Genomic DNA, 17,683 nt, shown 5'->3' with positions numbered 1-17,683 from the left:
AATTATAGATTCTCAGAATTCTGTTAACGTCCTCTGAGGAATTTTTTTTTTTTCTTTTAGGTAGTTAACTTGCTGGACTTGGACACCAAACTCTTTCTCCGCCACAGCAGGAAACAGTCGCTTGCTTCCTTTAGCTTTCCAACTGCTGTTTCTCACCGACAATCTTGGGTCCTCTCTCGTGTATGCAGAGTTCAGAAGTCAACCAAGGATTTGTAGATTCGGAGGATTCTCGTCTATTACTTTCTCATCTCTGCTGGGATCTCTCTCTGCCGTTCCTGCCCTCCTGCCGCCAGCTCCCCCTCGCACCCTCTCTGTCATCTGTCTCTGACTCCTCAGTTTGTGTCTGGTTTCCCAGGGATGTAGGCATGGCCTAAGGCAAAAGAGGAACAACACAAAGCGTAAAGCTGCATAGTTAGCCCTGTGTAATTCATTTATTTCAGTAATTAACTTCTGTCCTGTTTCTACCTGATTTTTGTTGTTCTTTAGTGCCTTAAAATAGTTTATAGTTGTTATCTAGGGGAGAATTAATCCAATATAAGCTACTCTACTGTTATTGGAAGTGGAACCATTTAGTTGCTTTCGTTTTTATCCATTTTAACTGTCAAGTTTAATTCCTGTAAGTTCACTGTAGATGTTAATGTTTTTGTATTTACTTCTGCTATTTCATTCTTAGCTTCCTCTTTTTGTTTTTTCCAATTGGTGTGTATGCTGTGTGTGTGTTTCTGTTCTTTCTGTGGTTACCTTGGCATTTTATCACATTTTTTATATGTAATTTAAAGAGTAAAGTATATGTACATGTTGTCTGCCTCCATGAAACAATAAATAGACTCTGGAACACTTCAGCTCTGATCCTTTCCCCCAACTTACATGCTGGTCCTCCAGATTTCTGGTTCTCTCTGTGTGTATATGTGTATATAATGCACACAGAAATTGTATAAAACATCTCACAAAACAGGTGACCATCTTTCAGATTAAAAAAGAGTATTGCCAGTGGATTGATTTCCTGGGGCTGCTCACCTAAGTGCCACAAACTAGGTGGCTTAAAACAATAGAAATTGTCTCTTAGTTGTCGAGTTCACCCATCTCAGGTCAGGCTGTTGGTAGGGCCGTGGTCCTGCTCCCAGATTCTGGTGGTTACTGTCAGCTGTAGGTGAGGGAAAGTTGCATGGCTCGAGGTAGCCTGGGCCTGGACCCTCCTGGGCCTCCCCACCATTCTAATGCAAAACAAAGAACTCTCTCACCCAAAGAAAAAATGGACATTAGGTTGATTACGCCCAGCTCCCAGCCAGTCCAGCCTCTGGCCAGTCTCCAAAATTCCTTGCCCCAGCTGTTCATAAGAGATAACTACTCCGAACAACCTTGGAGAACAGGCCCCCTGAGACAGTAGCTTTCCACATACATGCCTGTATATACTTACTCTTTTCTTGGGTTAGTGCAGCAGCTCCTAATCTGACTGCTGTCCCTTCTCGCCTCATTAAAGGTGATCTGTTCCTGTAAAGTGCTGGTCTCCGTCTTTTTCTGAACGTCTCCTTCTCTAACCCCCTTATCCTACAGTAGGCATTCCTGGGCTTGTAGATGCATCTGTGTGTCTCTCCGCCCATCCTGGGGCCATCTTCTCCCTGAGTGTCCATCTTCACGTGGTGTTTTCTTCCAATAAGGACGTCAGTCATGTTGAATTAGGGCTCACCCTAGTGACCTCATCTTGGTCACACCCACAAAGACCCTATTTCCAAATTAGGTCACATTCACAGGTACCAGGGTAAGGACATATCTTGAGGGGGCACACTTCAGCCCACAATGATCAGTTCCCTAGATCAGTTCCCCTCACTTAATTTCAGTTAATTAAAGCACAAATAGCCACATATAGTCAGTGTGCATCATACTGAACAGCACAGTCATGGTCGGTATTACTGATGCTTTGGGTCTGAATGCCTTTAGTTAACATTGTTTTACAGATTCATCTGACTGTTAGCATGTAGCTTTGGTTTGTTCATTTCCAGTACCTGTATGATAATTTTACACATAAATCAATTCATGTATCACTTACAGACATTTGGTTGGCTGTTGCAAATAATTCCCACATTTCTAGGAATATATACTGAGGTGGAGACTTGCTGACATTCAGCTCTAGTAGATTATGGCAAGGTTTTTAACAAAAGTGGTTGTTCCATTTTTTTTCATTCCAGTAGTTACTGTGAGCTCCTATTGATCTACATTTTCACTAATCATTGAATTATTGGTCTTTTTAATTTTACCTAGTGATAGGCATTTTTTTGTGGTTTGAATTTACATTTTTCTGATGAGTAATGTTTACTTGACCTTCTGACATCTTTTGCCAGTGCCTTTGCAGATTTCTTGACAGTTTTGACTTATCTTTTTACTGATTTTTCTGAGTTGAAAATCTTTCTAGGTGTAAGATGTGTGTATTGCAAATATTTTCTCTTTATGTCTTGTCTTTTTACACTCTCACTTTTGATGGATTAAAGTAATTTTAATGCATTCCAAAGTGCCATGCTTTTTCATAATGTTTTTGAATTCTGTTTAATAAATCTTTCCCTGCACTAAGGTCCTGACCACATTCCCATGTTCTTGTTTTCACCTTTGTTGTTTTGTGTTTCACCTTTGCTCTTATACAGTAAACACACAGTAAATCTGAAATGTATTTTTGTATATTCCATAAGGTAGGGGTAAAGTTATTTTTTTTTCCATATGGCCTACCAGTTGTCCCTCCATCATGTATTTAAAATCCCACCTTGCCACACCATTCCGCAAGGCCGCCTCTGTCATCGGTCAGGTTTCCATAGAGCTGTCTGTGCTGCCTCTTTGATCTGTTCACCAGTTCTTGGACTGGTCTGTTGTAGTTTAGTCACTAAGTCGTGTCCGGCTCTTTGCTACCCGACCCAATGGACTGAGATTTCCCAGGCAAGAATACTGGAGTGGGTTGCCATTTCCTTCTCCAGGGGATCTTCCTGACCCAGGGATCGAACCTGCATCTCCTGCATTGGCAGTCGGATTCTTTAGTGCTGAGTCCCCAGGGAAACCCTCTTGCACTGGAACCACATGCTTAATTACTATAACTTTGTAATAAGTTTTCATAAAAACAAATCTTGTCACCTTTTTCTTCTTTGTTTGCTAAGAGCATCTTGGCTTTTCTGTACATTTCTTCATCCCTTTGAATTCATCTTAGGGCAATGCACTGACCTAGAATCTAGCTTTAACACAGAGCAGCTTGTAGTGTTTTAAATTCCTGACGATGGAACACTAGTGCCCCAGCTCATGGGGAGAGGTGGCTGCATACTAGAGGAATCACTGTGCTTGGGAACCCAGGAGACTCCGGGAGACCGGGGACTGGACAGGATAGATACACCTGGTGTGAGAAGCTAGTGAAGGCCAAGAAACGGACACCTAATTACCCATCATTCTCAGGAAACGGAGAAAAAGACCAGGGAACCCAAGAATGTCTGTCTTGTTCACTGTTGTATTTTGTTCCTGGTATACAGTGGGCATTCAATAAATTTATTCAGTGAGTGCATATGTATATATAATAAATGCTTCTCAGAGGATATTATATAGCCTTGAATTTGACTCTCTGTCTTAGATACTAGAAAAGTTAAAACTAAAATTTTAATAGCTTTTGAGGTTTTGCCATTTCATGATTGTGCCTTTCTTTTTCCACTGGTAAGTTTTATATTTATTACGTCAAATCTTTTTGGAAATAAATACTCTTTTTTCCCCTGTTGAGTCTGGTGATTACCTGTCAGTCATTCTAGAAGTTTGTTGTCTTTCTATGTCCCTAAATGGAAATAACTTATAAGTTTCTTAGCATATTAAGCTCAGATATATTATAATTCAGCTTAAGATCATATCCAGATTCTCATATTTCAAAACAGTCAAATTTTATGATGAAGAAACTGCCAAGTTATCTTCAGTTTCTCCAAGTTGTATTTCCTTTCCCTCCTGAAAATACAGATATAGTTGATGAGACTTACATTAAGTACATTTTTATCAGTTTTCTGCTGTAAATGTTAAAATTCTCTTTTTTAATGCAGATGTGGAATTAGAAGAAGCTATTAGAAGAAGTCTTGAGGAAATGTAACTAAAGGTATTACCACACAACATCAAGTGGCCTTGAAGAGAACTCAGGATGATGAAATCTTGAGTTTGTTTTCTAAAGGAGACCAGAAATCTACCAGTACAAATGTATTTGAAAACACACTGTTTTTGCTGTTGTATGTTCAAACTCATATTGCTTTGTGTTTTTGTGCCATTTGCAAAAATGTATAGAGGAACAGAATATATGTTAATGCAAATACAAATCATATACTCTAATATAGGTATCATGTTTCCCAGGTAACCTTGAATTCATATACTTAGGTTAAAAGGATTTTAAAAAAAGAAATAAAGAAGCCCTTGACTATTGTTTATATGTTTCCCAAATAGAATTGGTTCTTTAATTTTATTTGTACTGTACAGATGATTCTAGTTTATTTCTTTTAAGAGTGAAAATGAATATAAATAAAGTTATCACAGCTCATTTTTTCTGTAAATTTTACTTCTCATGTGGCACTAATATATATTATCTTTGAGGTCTTTTTATGATTATTAGAGTAAAGGAAACTGATGGTGAAAACAGATGAAAAATTTTATGAGCAATGTTCTTTGTGGCTTTCACTCAGATGTATAGTCCTGCTTTAATTAGAGCTGTGCATTGCTGGAATGAAAAAGAAAACCAACCTAATTTCTTTGAAAGTAGTAAAAAGAAACTTTTTCCATTCTTTTTACCTACTTTGACTTTCATATGACTTGTATTAATTACTGTTTAAAGGGAATGATGTAAAAGTCTTTGCATAGAATTAGGCATACTTTTAATATTAGTCCTTTTATATATATATATATTTGTGTAAACATAGTATTCTTTAGAAAATAATGTTGAAAGTCTACTCAGGAGTAATCTTCCTTAACCGTTTAAAATTTTTATTTCATATGGAAGTATCTTCATTTTAGTTATTCATTAAAATGTCAATTTTCTACAGTTGGTATTACATATTTAATTTTTAAATGTTGAAGCCTCATGATGAATAATAAAAAATGTTATATAATTAGAAGACTAAGAAGGGGCTTGTCATACAAACTTTGTGAATACACTTCATGTTATTTGACCAGAAATGTCATCCCTAAAAGTTTTGAGTAGTAGTTACTTACCAAACTTAAAATTTTCTATAAATATAAATTTTTCTTTAAGACAAAAAAAATCATAGCTAGAACTCTGGTCTTCCTCTGCAACTAGACAATTTAGTGTTACATAGTGTGACTTGTCTTATTCTTATTATATTACATCTTTTCAGTCCACATTGGAAACCAGTTTGTGTTCTTTCGTTCTTAAGCTGCCAGTTCTGTCTCCCTGCTTGCTTTTTAAGTAGACGTCATAGCTTGAGAATGTCCTAGTCATTTTTCCAAAGTGAGCACACTGTACTTTTAGTTTGTTAGAGTAGTTTAAGGCTTTGGGAGGTGGTTACAGAGCTGGACCTTAGAGACATCTGGGGAGCCTGCTCCGCAGTGGGAGCTCGAACGGGTGTCCAGAAGGAGACGGCTGTGCTGGAGGCGCCCGCCGGGCGGGGGCAGCTGTGTTGCTGGGACACTCATGGGGTGTGATGGTACAGAGAGACACAGTGGGGAACCGGTAGTCATCATGATCCTTAAAATAAGGTCATTGGGTTGCTTAGTGTTTTAATAATTGTCACTGATTGTATTTCTGCTTACTACAAAATTAAAAATCATTTTTTAATTACTTCATAATTTGAACTTAGACACATGGAGGAGAGTGGATGTTACACAAAGTAATGGGGAATATTATGAAGAGTAAATGTTTCTGACAACGATGCTTGTTTGTTTTATTCGTCTTTCATTTTACTGTGATAGGTTTTTTTTTCTTTTAAAAAGTTTTTATTGTGATGCCTTTTTTATACCTGAATAACTGCTTTTGTCAAAGAAATGATGAATGACAATGTTTATTTTAAAAAGGATATATAGGTAATGTACTGATAGCATCTGGTTGGTGGTATCATTGATTGTCTTAAATAAAAGTTCCTCTGTTAAAGACTTTGTTTTTGGATGCTTGGTATCCTACCAGCCCAACCCTTTCTTCCTACTCCTTGTCCTCCTGACCACTGGCCACTCAGACCTCTCCCAAGAACAAGGTGCAAGGACTCTCCTGGACTCCCTTGGGCAGGGCAACCAGAGACTCCATAGCTAGCATAGGCCTCGACTTAAAGAGCTTTCCTTTTCTCCATCAATTTTTTTCTTTTAAATTTCTTTTAAACCATTTGTTCTTTCACTCACAAAGTATTTATTGAGTACTTTTGTCATTGAGTACATTTGTCAGCGACTATTCTAAGCACTTGAAATACATCAGTGAGCAAAAGGAAGCCCTCACCTCCTCAGTGGCGCACACCTGGGGGCAGTGCTGAGAGGAAGGAAACAGCCGCACGAATGAGCTGAGAAGGACCGGTAGGGAGAGCGGGGGCTTGCTGTTTGTAGTGGAGCGGTCGGGGGCCTTAGTGACCTTGAGCAAAGGCCTGAAGACGGACTGAGCTTATCCAGACATGCAAAGTAAGAAGGCTAGTGCAGGCAGCTGGAGACAAGAGTCCTCTGAGGCCTCTTCCGGATCACTGTAGCTGCTGAGCTGAGCACAGACAGTGGTGCAAACGGCACCAGACCAGATGGGAGGGCAGGGCTGGGATGCTGGCCCAGTGGGAGTGAAGGCTGGCCTGGGTATTCTCTGGAGTTGGAGTCCACCGAATCTGAGGTGTGACAGAGGCCAGCACGATAGACTTTCAGACCATTCACAAAATGTCTAAGGATTCCAGGTTTGTCATGATACGATAAAAGGTCTAATGAGGCCAGATGATCCCTTACAGCAGTTGTGAATTAGAGTTCAGAGGAGCTGGGATCTAGCCTTAGGGGCCTCGTCTCTGTTCAAGTACCTCGACTTTGATCTCAGATTAAAGGCTGGGCTCCAGCCTTGAACTGTTATTATCCCCTCCGCGTACTGCGGGGCAGAGAGCCACGAGGAAACGCGAGCAAAGTCAAGTGTGCTCCTACCCCGCCACCACTCAACTCCCTGACCTTCACGGTGGCCGAGCGGCCTCCATGGTCTTCTCATAACAAATGGGGCTTGAAACGGCCTTAAATAGCAATCATTTCACTCAAATTCCAACCAATAACTTTTAAACAGAGAAGTCATTACAAATGCTTTCATGAGAGTGGGTATGAAAACGATGAGGTTCACCTTGCCCCCTACACGCAGCTGGACAGGGCGGCTTTTTGTCTTCTGCTCTGTCGGCTTCGCTGTTGGCGTCCAGACTCCGGTTCTCACCTCGGGAAGGTGCCCGGGAACCACTGCTGCGCGAAGTACTCCTTCCTCGCGGCAGGAGGCCCCGGGGCGGGGCGAGGGCGGGGCCTCCGCGGGGCGGGATGAGGGCGGGGCTTGTGAGAGCCCCGCCCCGGGGCGTGATTAGGGGCGGGGACCCGCGGGTCAGGCAGGGTGGGGGCGTGGTTGACGCAAGCCCCGCCCCGGCCGCGTTTGGGGGCGGAGCCTCCCGCGGGGCGGGGGCGGGGCGAGGGCGTGGATAGCGCGGGCCCCGCCCCGGGGCGTGCTCGGGGCGGGGGCCGGGCCTGGCGCCACGCGGAGCCGCCCTGGCGCACCGCCCCCGAGGCAGCACGCGCGGTCGGAGCCCGGTCGCCAAGCCCTCGCGCCCTCACCCGGGTGCCCCGGCCCCCTACTCCGGGTTTACGGGCGGCGCGTCCGAGGAGACAGCTGACGCGTGGGGACTGCGGTGACCTCGGGCCGCCCGCCCGGCGCAGATGGCTCAGGCGAGGATCAGCGCCAAGGCCAACGAGGGCCGCTTCTGCCGCTCCTCGTCCATGGCCGACCGCTCCAGCCGCCTGCTCGAGAGCCTGGACCAGCTGGAGCTCAGGTGCGCGGGGCGGGGGGCGCGCGGGGACGGAGCGGCGGGCGAGGACCTGGGGGCGAGGGCGGAGCGGCGGGGCAGCCTCGGCCCGGCGGAGGGCAGCGCGGCGCTGTGTCGGCGCGGCGGCCCCCCCACCCTCCGGCGGCCCCGAGCGCCGGGACCGCGAGACCCGGAGCAGAGGAGGTTGGGGGGACGTGACTCGAGACGACGGCTGTGCCGCCGCGGAGCTTCCAGAACCTTCCGCGTGGGGCCAGGTGTTTCCGGCCCACTCCCCGCCGCGTGCGGTTTTAGGACCGGGGCCGGTTAGTGGTTCCCGTGCTGGGCGAGCGAGCTCTTTGCAAAACAGAAAAATCCGTCTGGCCTCAGGCCCGAGAACAGCGGATAGGTGTCCCCCCCAGCCGCGCTCGGCCTCCCCGGGCGCCGTCCCACCTTCCAGAGCCGGCCGGCCGCCAGAGTCCGAGCCGCAGCGCTCCCTCCCGGGCGGGGTGTCCCTATGGTCGGCGTGTCCACGGCGGTCAGCGCGCAGAGGGAGGTCCTGGCGGCGAGGGTCGGGCCGAGGTCAGCGAGGATGTGACTTTGGAGCAGGGCCCGGGGTCAGGCGCGCAGAGGTTACCACCGGTCAGAAGGAGCTGCTGTCTCCTTTAAGGCTTTTAGTGCTTTTCTGAATTTGGGAAGTTGCAGGAATCTGAGTTCCTTAGATTTTTCCTGAAAACCTGAGAGCCTGTTTTGCCAGTTTTCCCAGAGCACAGAGTGCCTCACCCCGGCTCTCCCTAAATTCTTTACAGGCTGTGCTGTCAATTCCTATAGAAGCCGGTGCTGGGACACTCCTTGGTGACAAATGTAGTCACCGGCTTGTATGGGATTCCTAAATAATTTGTAAGAAATTTGGGAATTAATTTTTCCTCTAACAGTGAATGAAGACTCCTGTGTACGTCCAACAGCCGTTTATTGTCACTGAAGTTAGTGTAAATTGTGTGCAGGTGTAATTACAGGCAAATCTTACCAAGGCGTCCAAAACTCCCTAAAACCACAGGGAATTTTTCCCATAGTTACCAGACTCTGAGCAAAGGAATATATGTAAGACAAAATTTTAAGAAGGGCTGCCTATGTGTCTTTATCTCAAAACAGGAGGAGAGGTCTCTGTTTGACAGTCTAAAGTACATTAATAACCAAATGAGGCCCTTACTATCATTGATTAATATTCATGTTGACTTTTGTCATTTATTGTATAGTTCTTTTTAGTATATTAGTACAGAAAGAAACAATGTCTTCTCAGAAAATGAGACACTCACCACCGCCAGGATTTCACAGAGAGTGACAAGGGTCCTTCTCCAGCTGAAGCAGGTGGAACAGCCAGAGCAGTTCCTGGGGATGATTTTATGTAGCAGCGTAACGAGTGACTCAGCGTCTCTGGTCTCAAGAACTTTGAGGGCATGTTCTCAGCCATTTCAGGGGGCTCTCCCCTAGTTGGAAGGAAAGGATGTTTTCTTCCAGGCTTCCTTTCTTGAAGCTGAGTTATTGTTCTGAGACTTGAGTTGATGCCTCACATAGGGCAGGCGCTGATCTGTAAGAGGAAGTTTCTTGTCTGAAATACTGTGTTCTAGGGCTTCCTTAATGTGAAATGAATTCTGATTACCGTATCCAAGTGGTTAAGCACTTGCTGAATTAACCCTTGAGCTGAGACTGATAACGATGTGTTCAGTTGTTCATTGTAAGGACTCTTCTAGTAATTTTAGACTCATGAGCTTTGTTTCTTTCTTTGTAAAAGAGTGATGCTGACAGAAAGTTAAGTGTTTTGGAAGGTTAAGTAACAATAGAGAAGTTTATGAAGGCACATGGGTCATGGAAGAGAGCACTGCGCTGTCAGAAACTAGAGTCAGGCCCAGAAGATCAAGTTTAAAAAGAAGACGAAATATTCATGTGTTACCTTAACTAGTACTGTCATTTAATTTCATGTTAAGGGTGGCTAATAAAGCGGTGTCCTAGGCAGATGGAAAATTAGAGACTCTACCTAGAGGTCTGTGTTTACTGTCCTTCCACATGAAATCGAAAATAGAATTATGGTCAATGCTTCATGACTTGCCATGTGAACTGGTGTCCACCGTGTTTAAAGTGCTTTCAAATGTTTGATGGCATCTGACAAATCACTGAAGAAACTCCAGTTGTTTCTAATGTGTTAGCACGAAACTAGACCTCCTTTTTTGCTTCCTCCTAAAAAGGTGATGTCTTTCTCTACGGGTTTTCATGACCAGTGCAAATGGCCTCTGATTTTTCCATTTGTCAGTGGCTCCAAGCACTTTGCTCATGATTGTTACCATTTTAGCAGTGATCATAATTCATAAGTGATACCCTCCAACAAGTATTTAGTTAACCAGCCTGACTCTACAGGTTCCGTGCCTTTATGGGAATTTTGTCACCTTCATTCTCCAGGCGGGAAATTGAGGCTTGAGAAGTTAAAAGAGCTCAGGAGTGGCTGTAGAGCTTAATGCTTTATGCCTGAATTTTTTAAGTTAGTATGTCACATTTCAAAGTGTAGGAATAGTATATGATTTTACTGAAAGAGGTGAAAATTCCACTTAGATCCAGGCTTGGATCAGGGGCTGTTGAGTGCCATCTCTGCAGGGTGTGAGTGGCCCTGAAGCTCTGGGTGGTGGTGAAGATGCTTGGGCCGCGGGGTGTGGAGAGCAGCCCCGGGGATGGCAGGACGGGGAGCCAGCTGCTTGCCCGTGTCCGCAGAGCAGGCCTCCTGGGCACCGGGCGGCCAAGGAACAAGGGCGGGGGCAGGGGCCGGGGGCCTTGAGCTGAGTCTCCTGCTGGGCTGACCCGACCTCCGGAGCCAGAAGACAGCACGCTAGTTAATACTGTGTCAGAGCCTGTAATTTAAAAGTCACTTCTCACAGATAGTATCATGTGAACCTTCCAAAATCCTCCAAGGCAGGAGGAGGACATCGATTATCTCCTTTAGCAGCAGTGAAGGTCCAGAGGGAGAGTGGCCGCCTGAGGCCGTTCTGCTCTGGACTGGCTCCTGACCCTAAAGCCTCGGCCCATTTTAACATCGGTGTCTCAGTAGTGAGTGTTCCCTACTGTTTGGGTGATGATTAGGGAGCCTTGTTGCTTACAATCCTGAGTTCGTAATGCTGAGTGCATAAAGACACCCAGAAGCCGGTGTTCACGGCCCCGTTCTGGGCATGTGCTGCATGCGGTGGTCCCTCGGTGACTGCAGGGATTGGTTCCAGGGCCCCTGGGTACCAGAAGCCAGGGATGCGCAGATCTCCTCTAGGAAATGGTGTAGGAGCCAGCCCCCACACTCGCGGTTCTGCATCTGTGAGCTCGTAGTTCAGTCCCTGCTCTCAGTAGGCGACTTACACCCTGTACCACCTTGCCTCACTCAGTCACACCCGCCACCTCATGATCCCTGTGTCAGAGGAGGAAACTGAGGCAGAGAGAATGTCAGCAGCTGCTCGAGGCCACTCAGCTAGGATGCGGCAGCGGAGCCGGTGTGAGCAGCAGCCCGCACCCGGCACAGGGCGCCTGCTGGGCGGCCGGTCTGCCTGCCGAGACCAGCCGAGGAGGCACGCACTCCCGATTTTGTCCTCACGGAACATTCCGAACAGTTTCTCTGTAGTTAAAGCTTTGTTGTGATCTCATGCAGAGAGTTTTCCAGGAGCACAGCCCAGGCCAGCCTTGCTGTGGGGATCAGTTCTTTCCCAATTTGGACACATAGCTCTTGCAGGATCCGCTAGTAAAAACAGAGCTGTCCCCTCTGCCAAGGAGCATTGTCCAGTGATGTGTTAAGGTGAAGGCTAAAGTGAAATGGCTAACGCTCTTGTGGGCAAAGTTCCAGGAGAAATCACAAAAGGGTGGGTGGGAAATATTTGAATATTTAGTAACTAACTGTTTTAAAACTAATGCAAGGGACAAAGACAAAAAGATGTGTTATGAGTTGAATTTAGGGCTTCCCAGGTGTTGCTAGTGGTTAAAAAAAAAAAAAAAGCCCACTTGCCAATGCAGGGGAGCTAAGAGATGCAGGTTCAATCCCTAGGTTGGGAAGATCCCCTGGAGGAGGGCACAGCAACCCTCTCCAGTGTTCTTGCCTGAAGAATCCCATGGACAGAGGAGCCTGGTGGGCTGCAGTCCATAGGATCAGAGTCGGACACGACTGAAGTGGCTGAGTACCGCACATGTTGAGTTGAACGTAAGACCGACGGCTGATAAATAGCACCAGGATAACCTAAGCAGACTAAGCAGAGGCTCAGCTTTTGAAAATCCTCGTTTGGCTGCCCTGGGCCTTCCCAGCAGCACACGGCTCCTCGGCCTTCACGGCAACACGCAGCATCTTCAGTTGCAGCGTGTGGGGTCTGGTTCTCTGGCCAGCAGTCCAGCCTGGACCCCCTGCACTGGGAGTTTGGAGTCTTAGCCACGAACCACCAGGGAAGTCCCAGGTCCAGCTTTTTAAAATAAGAAACTAAGCCTGTGATGTAGTCCATACACTAGACGGATGTAGTTTTGAACGACTCAAGGGAGAGGAAGGAGGAAGTTGCTAAGGAAACAGTTCTGCCAAAAGGACTGGCTTTTGAAAAAGGATCACCTAACGGACCTGGGCCAGGGATAAAGAATGTTCAGGAGGTTGAGGGGCAGCAATGAGAGGGCCACGCTGCCAGAAAGCCCTGGGGATCTACATGCTGAAGAAGGGAATTGTATCTTTGCTGTGAAATGAGAAGTTTACATAAAATCATATACTAAAAAGGCTAGAAAAAATAAAATGTTTTTCACAGGGAAAATGCCTGGCAGTTTCTAACCTTGGGAGAAAAGTTCCATCCAATTTCCCCTATATTTGGTTTCATTTAATGACAAAACATCTTTATATGACAGATTTAAATTTTTTTCAGGAGTGTCTCCTTTCAAGCCATTTTCTTGTTAACAACTCCATGAACATACTATTATAAATTATCATATTTATTATCATACTTCTTTAGAGTAACAATTTTCTCTTTATCATCTTATATTTGAATACAGACTCAGGAGTGCTGGAAAAGTCAGCTCTTCTTTCAGCATCGTCTCCTTTACCAGTGACTCGGGTGCCATTTCAACACTAGAGTCACTTTTGTCGCCCGCTTCTTGTTGGTGCTCACCCGACCCCCTTCGTGGGCCCAGGCCGAGTCTGCTCGTGTGGAAGGTGTGAGCGCGCTGCGCGTGCCGCTGGGAGGCCGCCTGGTGCGTGGCCACTGTCCTGTAGGGTTCTCATGGCTCCAGCTGCTTTCCAGCCACATTGTCACACAAGGTTCTTACGAGCTCTGTGCTTCCACTGGCTCTTACAAGCAGAGTCCAGCATATATTTAGTATCCCGAGAATTGAAACCCTGTGACTTTACAGTGTGTTGGTGCTATTTTGGGGGTAACAGGTGGGTGCCTGTAGGGAAGAGGCCCGTGTGTGGCTGGGGCGGGGCGGGGACCCCCTTGTATGGCAGGAACACGTGCTAGAACACGGCTGTGCCCAGGGAGGTGCTCTAAGGCTGATCTGAGTACTGGAGTTGGGTCTGTCACATTTACTTTGCGTAAGTTGGTGACTTATTTACTTGCGGCACTTCAAACACACATGGTTGTTTTCTTGCTCTGATGATTTCACAGCCTCAGTCTTTAGTCGCTGGCTCTGTCTGTGTAGTAAGTGCATGTGTGTCTGGTTGGGTGGGGAGTTGGGGCACGTGGTGCTTGGGAATCGATTTCAGAGGCAGACAGTGCAAATCATTGAGGAAAAGATGGATTTAGGGTGGGTAATGTTGGGGGAAATGGTTCACTGTTTGGAGGAAAAGAAAACAAAATCTTTATCTAATCATAAACAGAGGTGAATTCTGGATGGATGAAGACATGAGTATGAGAAAGGTGAGAGAGAGAGTCAATACGAGATGTAGGCAAGTATGTCCCGAGCTCGGGATGGGAGGACCCTGAAACAGAACGTCACTGCATGAGCCAGGAGGCAGAACAAAACCAAGAAAATGATGGGTCTGATCGCTTCAAAATAAGGCTCTGTGTTCAGTGAAGGACATCCCAGACACAGATTATATGGGGTCAGATGGGAGATAACGCAAGAGGACAGTAACCCCAGTTTAAAAAAGAAAGAGCAAGATAGGCAAAGGCTGTCTCACAGGGATACAAAGAGATGTCCAAAATTATCAGCAGTGAAAGAAACACGGGTTAAGTACTGACACACCGCTTGTCAGCTGGGGGACGCCGAGGGCTGGCAGGGTTCCTGGGACCCAGGGCTGCCCCGTGCGGCTGCTCTGGAGGGGAGTCCAGGGGGGACGCACCCTGGGTCGGGCCTGTCCCCAGGGCCACGAGGGCACAGGAGTCACGGGTGGGTGGTGAGGGGAGCTGGGCGACAAGGGAACCCAGCGGGTCTTAGTAACACATGCTGCTGAGTGAAGAAGCAGTGAGATATAAATAAATTGAAAACAGGCGAGTAAACAAGTACAGATTTTTATCTACAAATAGAAAAGTACTAAACAATGCTTGCCCTGTGAGCAGGGAGGCAACTAGGAGCCATGGGGCAAGTGGATGAAGAAGGGAAAGAGTAGAGAATAGGAAAGAAAAAGGAGTGAAGCGTTAGGGGCATGTCCCTGATCATCCTGACAGCTGAGCTGGACGGAGAGGCGGACGGGGGCAGGCTTCCTGCACTGACGGTCTCCCTGCCCGCAGGGTGGAGGCTCTGCGGGAGGCGGCCACGGCCGTGGAGCAGGAGAAGGAGGTGCTCCTGGAGATGATCCACAGCATCCAGAACAGCCAGGACATGCGGCAGATCAGCGACGGTGAGCCCGCCCGGCGGGGCCGTGGAGGGGGTGGGGGCAGGCAGAGGACAGGAGCAGCTGGGGTGAGGCGTGACGGGGGAGGTGGGGGGCCAGGCCAGGGGTCCCTGCAGCCCCTTCGGGAGAAAGGGCGGGCTGCCCCGGGGGGCTGGGTGTGCCCCCTGACCACCCCCTGGGTCGTGGGGCTGGCGCGCCCAGGTCGGGACCCAAACCGTCACATGGCTACCGTGGGTCAGCATCTCGTCTCTCCCCTGCGTCCTGGCCAACCAGCAGTGAACTTGGAAGCCAGTTACACAGAGCGGCGCAGATTGCTCATTTCCAAATAAGCAGTGAGATGATGACCCAGCACCCTTCTCGTGCTGGCCAAGACTCAGACCACAGGCCGAGTTGGTCCGACAGGATGAGGTCAGCGCCTCGTTTCGGGCCAGCCTTTCTCCCAGGGTCTTGGCACTGTTTCCTCCACCAGAGCCCGGAATGGTGTGCTCACAGACACACGGGATGTGCTGCCCTAAATGTGTCTCTGCCCTAAGGATTATCCTGGGCTGGCCATTTTTGAGAAACCGCAGGCGTTGGAGCAGCTCTGGAAACGGCTGAGGTCACCGTTTTGTGAGGGAAATGGACGTTTACACTTGGTAAAGGAAACCTCTGCTTCTGAGGGGTCTCCCTCTGCGCCGGCGGGGGCACCTACTGAGTCTCACAAAAACCTCACCTACATGGTCCTCTTTCTGGGGCCCTGGAAACTCGCCTCCCTCCCCACCGTCTCGGCCTGAGGATGGAGGCCTGGGCCATCTCCTGGAGTTACTGTTTCCCTGGGGGTCTCCTAGGTATACATGAGGTCTGCATGGTAATGAGCTTCTGGGTTTTTTTTTTTTTGGCTTGTTAATCTGTCTTATTACAGGGTCTCAACCAAAAGCTCAAGAGAGGCAGAAGGAAAGTTATTTCCTCCTCTAATGCACATACTCGTGTAGACACAGGGCATCTGATTTCCTGCTGACCAGCACACCTGCCCCAGCCCCTGCAGACACGACGACCACGGTAGTCACCTGGTGTCCAGGCTGATCCTCTTCACTCTTAATGCTGTTCAGTCGCTCAGTCGTGTCCGACTCCTTGTAACCCGATGGACTGCAGCACGCCAGGCCTCCCTGCCCTCCACTGTCTCCCTGAGTTTGCTCAGACTCCTGTCCACTGAGTCAGTGATGTCATCCAGCCGTCTCATCCTCTGTGGCCCTCCTCTCCCTCCTCTTGCCCTCAGTCTTCCCTGACATCCTAAGTTAATCTTATTGCTAACAGTATATACCTTTAAGAAACGTATAGGTGCTCGCAGGCTAGATTTATCCACACACAAAATGCCTTAGTGTTCTTGACAAAGATGTAGGTGTGTCTCATATTGATTGATATTTCAAACTTTTTATGATTAGGAGAACGAGAAGAATTAAATCTGACTGCGAACCGTCTGATGGGACGCACCCTGACTGTGGAGGTTTCAGTGGAAACAATCAGGAGTCCCCAGCAGCAGGAGTCCCTCAAGCATGCCACGCGGATCATCGATGAGGTGGTCAGCAAGTTTCTGGACGACCTGGGAAACGCCCGGAGTCACCTGATGTCTCTGTACAGCGCCTGTTCCTCTGAGGTTCCTGCGGGGCCGGTGGACCAAAAGTTCCAGTCCATCGTGATCGGCTGTGCTCTCGAGGACCAGAAGAAAATCAAGAGACGACTAGAGACCCTGCTCAGGAACATTGAAAACTCTGACAAGGCCATCAAGCTGCTGGAGCATTCTAAAGGAGCTGCTGCCAAAACGCTGCAGAATGCCGACGCCAGATTCAACTAGTGTTCAAGCCGAACAGTCCTCATAAACAATCACGTAAAAGGATAAAGGACTGTCTTAGATGGTAATAGTTGTGTATGTCACATATCACTCATTTGATACTGATAGTTATTTCTGAAGAACAAAATATCTGTGTTGTTAGTTTTGTGAATAACAATTAAAATTAGAAATATTTTGATTACCTTTCTAGAAGTTTTTAGATTGAATTCTTGTCTTGTACTAGGATCTAGCACCTCCTATATATCTATATTTTACTATTCTGTGGATAACAGCATGTGGGGAAACACATGCTTGGCTAGGGGCAGAAGCATCATGGTTCTCTCCTGGACTTTGTCTACAGACACATGGGCATGCAGGGCTTTCGGCTGACCAGACGGCCTGTTCCTAAAGCAGCCACACGCTGACTGACCTCGCCTCTGCTGTGAGCCCGGTAGTGAGCTTGGAGGGATGGGAGGGAATCTTCCCTGCATCACATCACCTTCAGCAGGTTTTTAGTCATCTGTATCAAATTATTTTGAACTTAAAGGCTTATGCAACTCCTAATATGTATTTCTTAATAAGACGTGAAAACATGACATAAGATGGGAGACGTCACCTCTGATTTTCTTCATCCACGTCATCTTTTTCAAAATGCATAATTTCTTTACATTTTTATATGTTGTAATTTGCCTTTAAAAAGAAAAATACTGTTTTAAAGTTTGCTTTTAATTCTCAACTTAAAAACCTCTATCCTGTGTAGTTGTACAATTTACCTTCCGTTCCACCTACTGAACGTTGAGGCTGCTTCCAGTTTGTTGCTTATTACTGCAACAGATTATGTACACCGAGCTTCTTCCTTCCTTTGTTTCTGATTTTCTTCATATAAATTCCTAGCAACTGGTTTTACTGGGTCAAAGGGTGTATGCATTTTCATGGCTTGATATGTTTCCGAAGTTTTTTTGTATGAGAGTTATATCAATTTATATGTCTTCAATAATTAAAAAGTACCTGTTTCGCTGAAAACTTGTCAGCATTGAGCATTTTTCCTATTACATACGAAATACCTTTATTTAGGTTGCATTTTGTTCACTAACAAGGATAACCAGTGTA

The 17,683-nt window shown here is 46.8% G+C and overlaps 2 protein-coding genes across 10 annotated transcripts in view; both read left to right on the top strand.

The window, feature by feature from the left end:
• Nucleotides 1-6,097, top strand: part of ZNF451 (zinc finger protein 451) — a 97,110-nt gene extending 91,013 nt beyond the window's left edge. For 7 of the 9 annotated variants that reach the window (XM_043907005.1, XM_043907004.1, XM_043907003.1 and 4 more), the window contains one exon: nucleotides 4,050-6,097. In XM_043907005.1, the coding sequence (XP_043762940.1) occupies nucleotides 4,050-4,096 (47 nt within the window). In that variant the 3' untranslated portion in view covers nucleotides 4,097-6,097. Of the gene's footprint in view, nucleotides 1-60; nucleotides 2,975-4,049 lie in introns of those variants that run through there. The other 2 variants (XM_043907001.1, XM_043906998.1) reach the window with 1 other exon arrangement.
• A 1,572-nt stretch (nucleotides 6,098-7,669) lies between these two features.
• On the top strand, nucleotides 7,670-17,596 carry BAG2 (BAG cochaperone 2). The gene is made up of 3 exons (XM_043907020.1): nucleotides 7,670-7,976; nucleotides 14,663-14,772; nucleotides 16,188-17,596. The coding sequence occupies exons 1-3, from the start codon at nucleotides 7,864-7,866 to the stop codon at nucleotides 16,595-16,597; spliced, it is 633 nt and encodes a 210-aa protein (XP_043762955.1). The 5' UTR covers nucleotides 7,670-7,863; the 3' UTR covers nucleotides 16,598-17,596.
• Nucleotides 17,597-17,683: the final 87 nt, after the last annotated feature.

Source organism: Cervus elaphus, chromosome 7, assembly GCF_910594005.1.
Source record: "Cervus elaphus chromosome 7, mCerEla1.1, whole genome shotgun sequence".
Taxonomy (NCBI): domain Eukaryota; kingdom Metazoa; phylum Chordata; class Mammalia; order Artiodactyla; family Cervidae; genus Cervus; species Cervus elaphus.
This window is presented reverse-complemented; position numbering and strand designations above follow the sequence as displayed.

Coding starts and splice junctions, on each gene's coding strand:
- BAG2 (XM_043907020.1), top strand. CDS start 7,864: ATGGCTCAGGCGAGGATCAGCGCCAAGGCCAACGAGGGCCGCTTCTGC. Junction 7,977..14,662: donor CTGGACCAGCTGGAGCTCAG/GTGCGCGGGGCG, acceptor CCCTGCCCGCAG/GGTGGAGGCTCTGCGGGAGG. Junction 14,773..16,187: donor CATGCGGCAGATCAGCGACG/GTGAGCCCGCCC, acceptor TTTTATGATTAG/GAGAACGAGAAGAATTAAAT.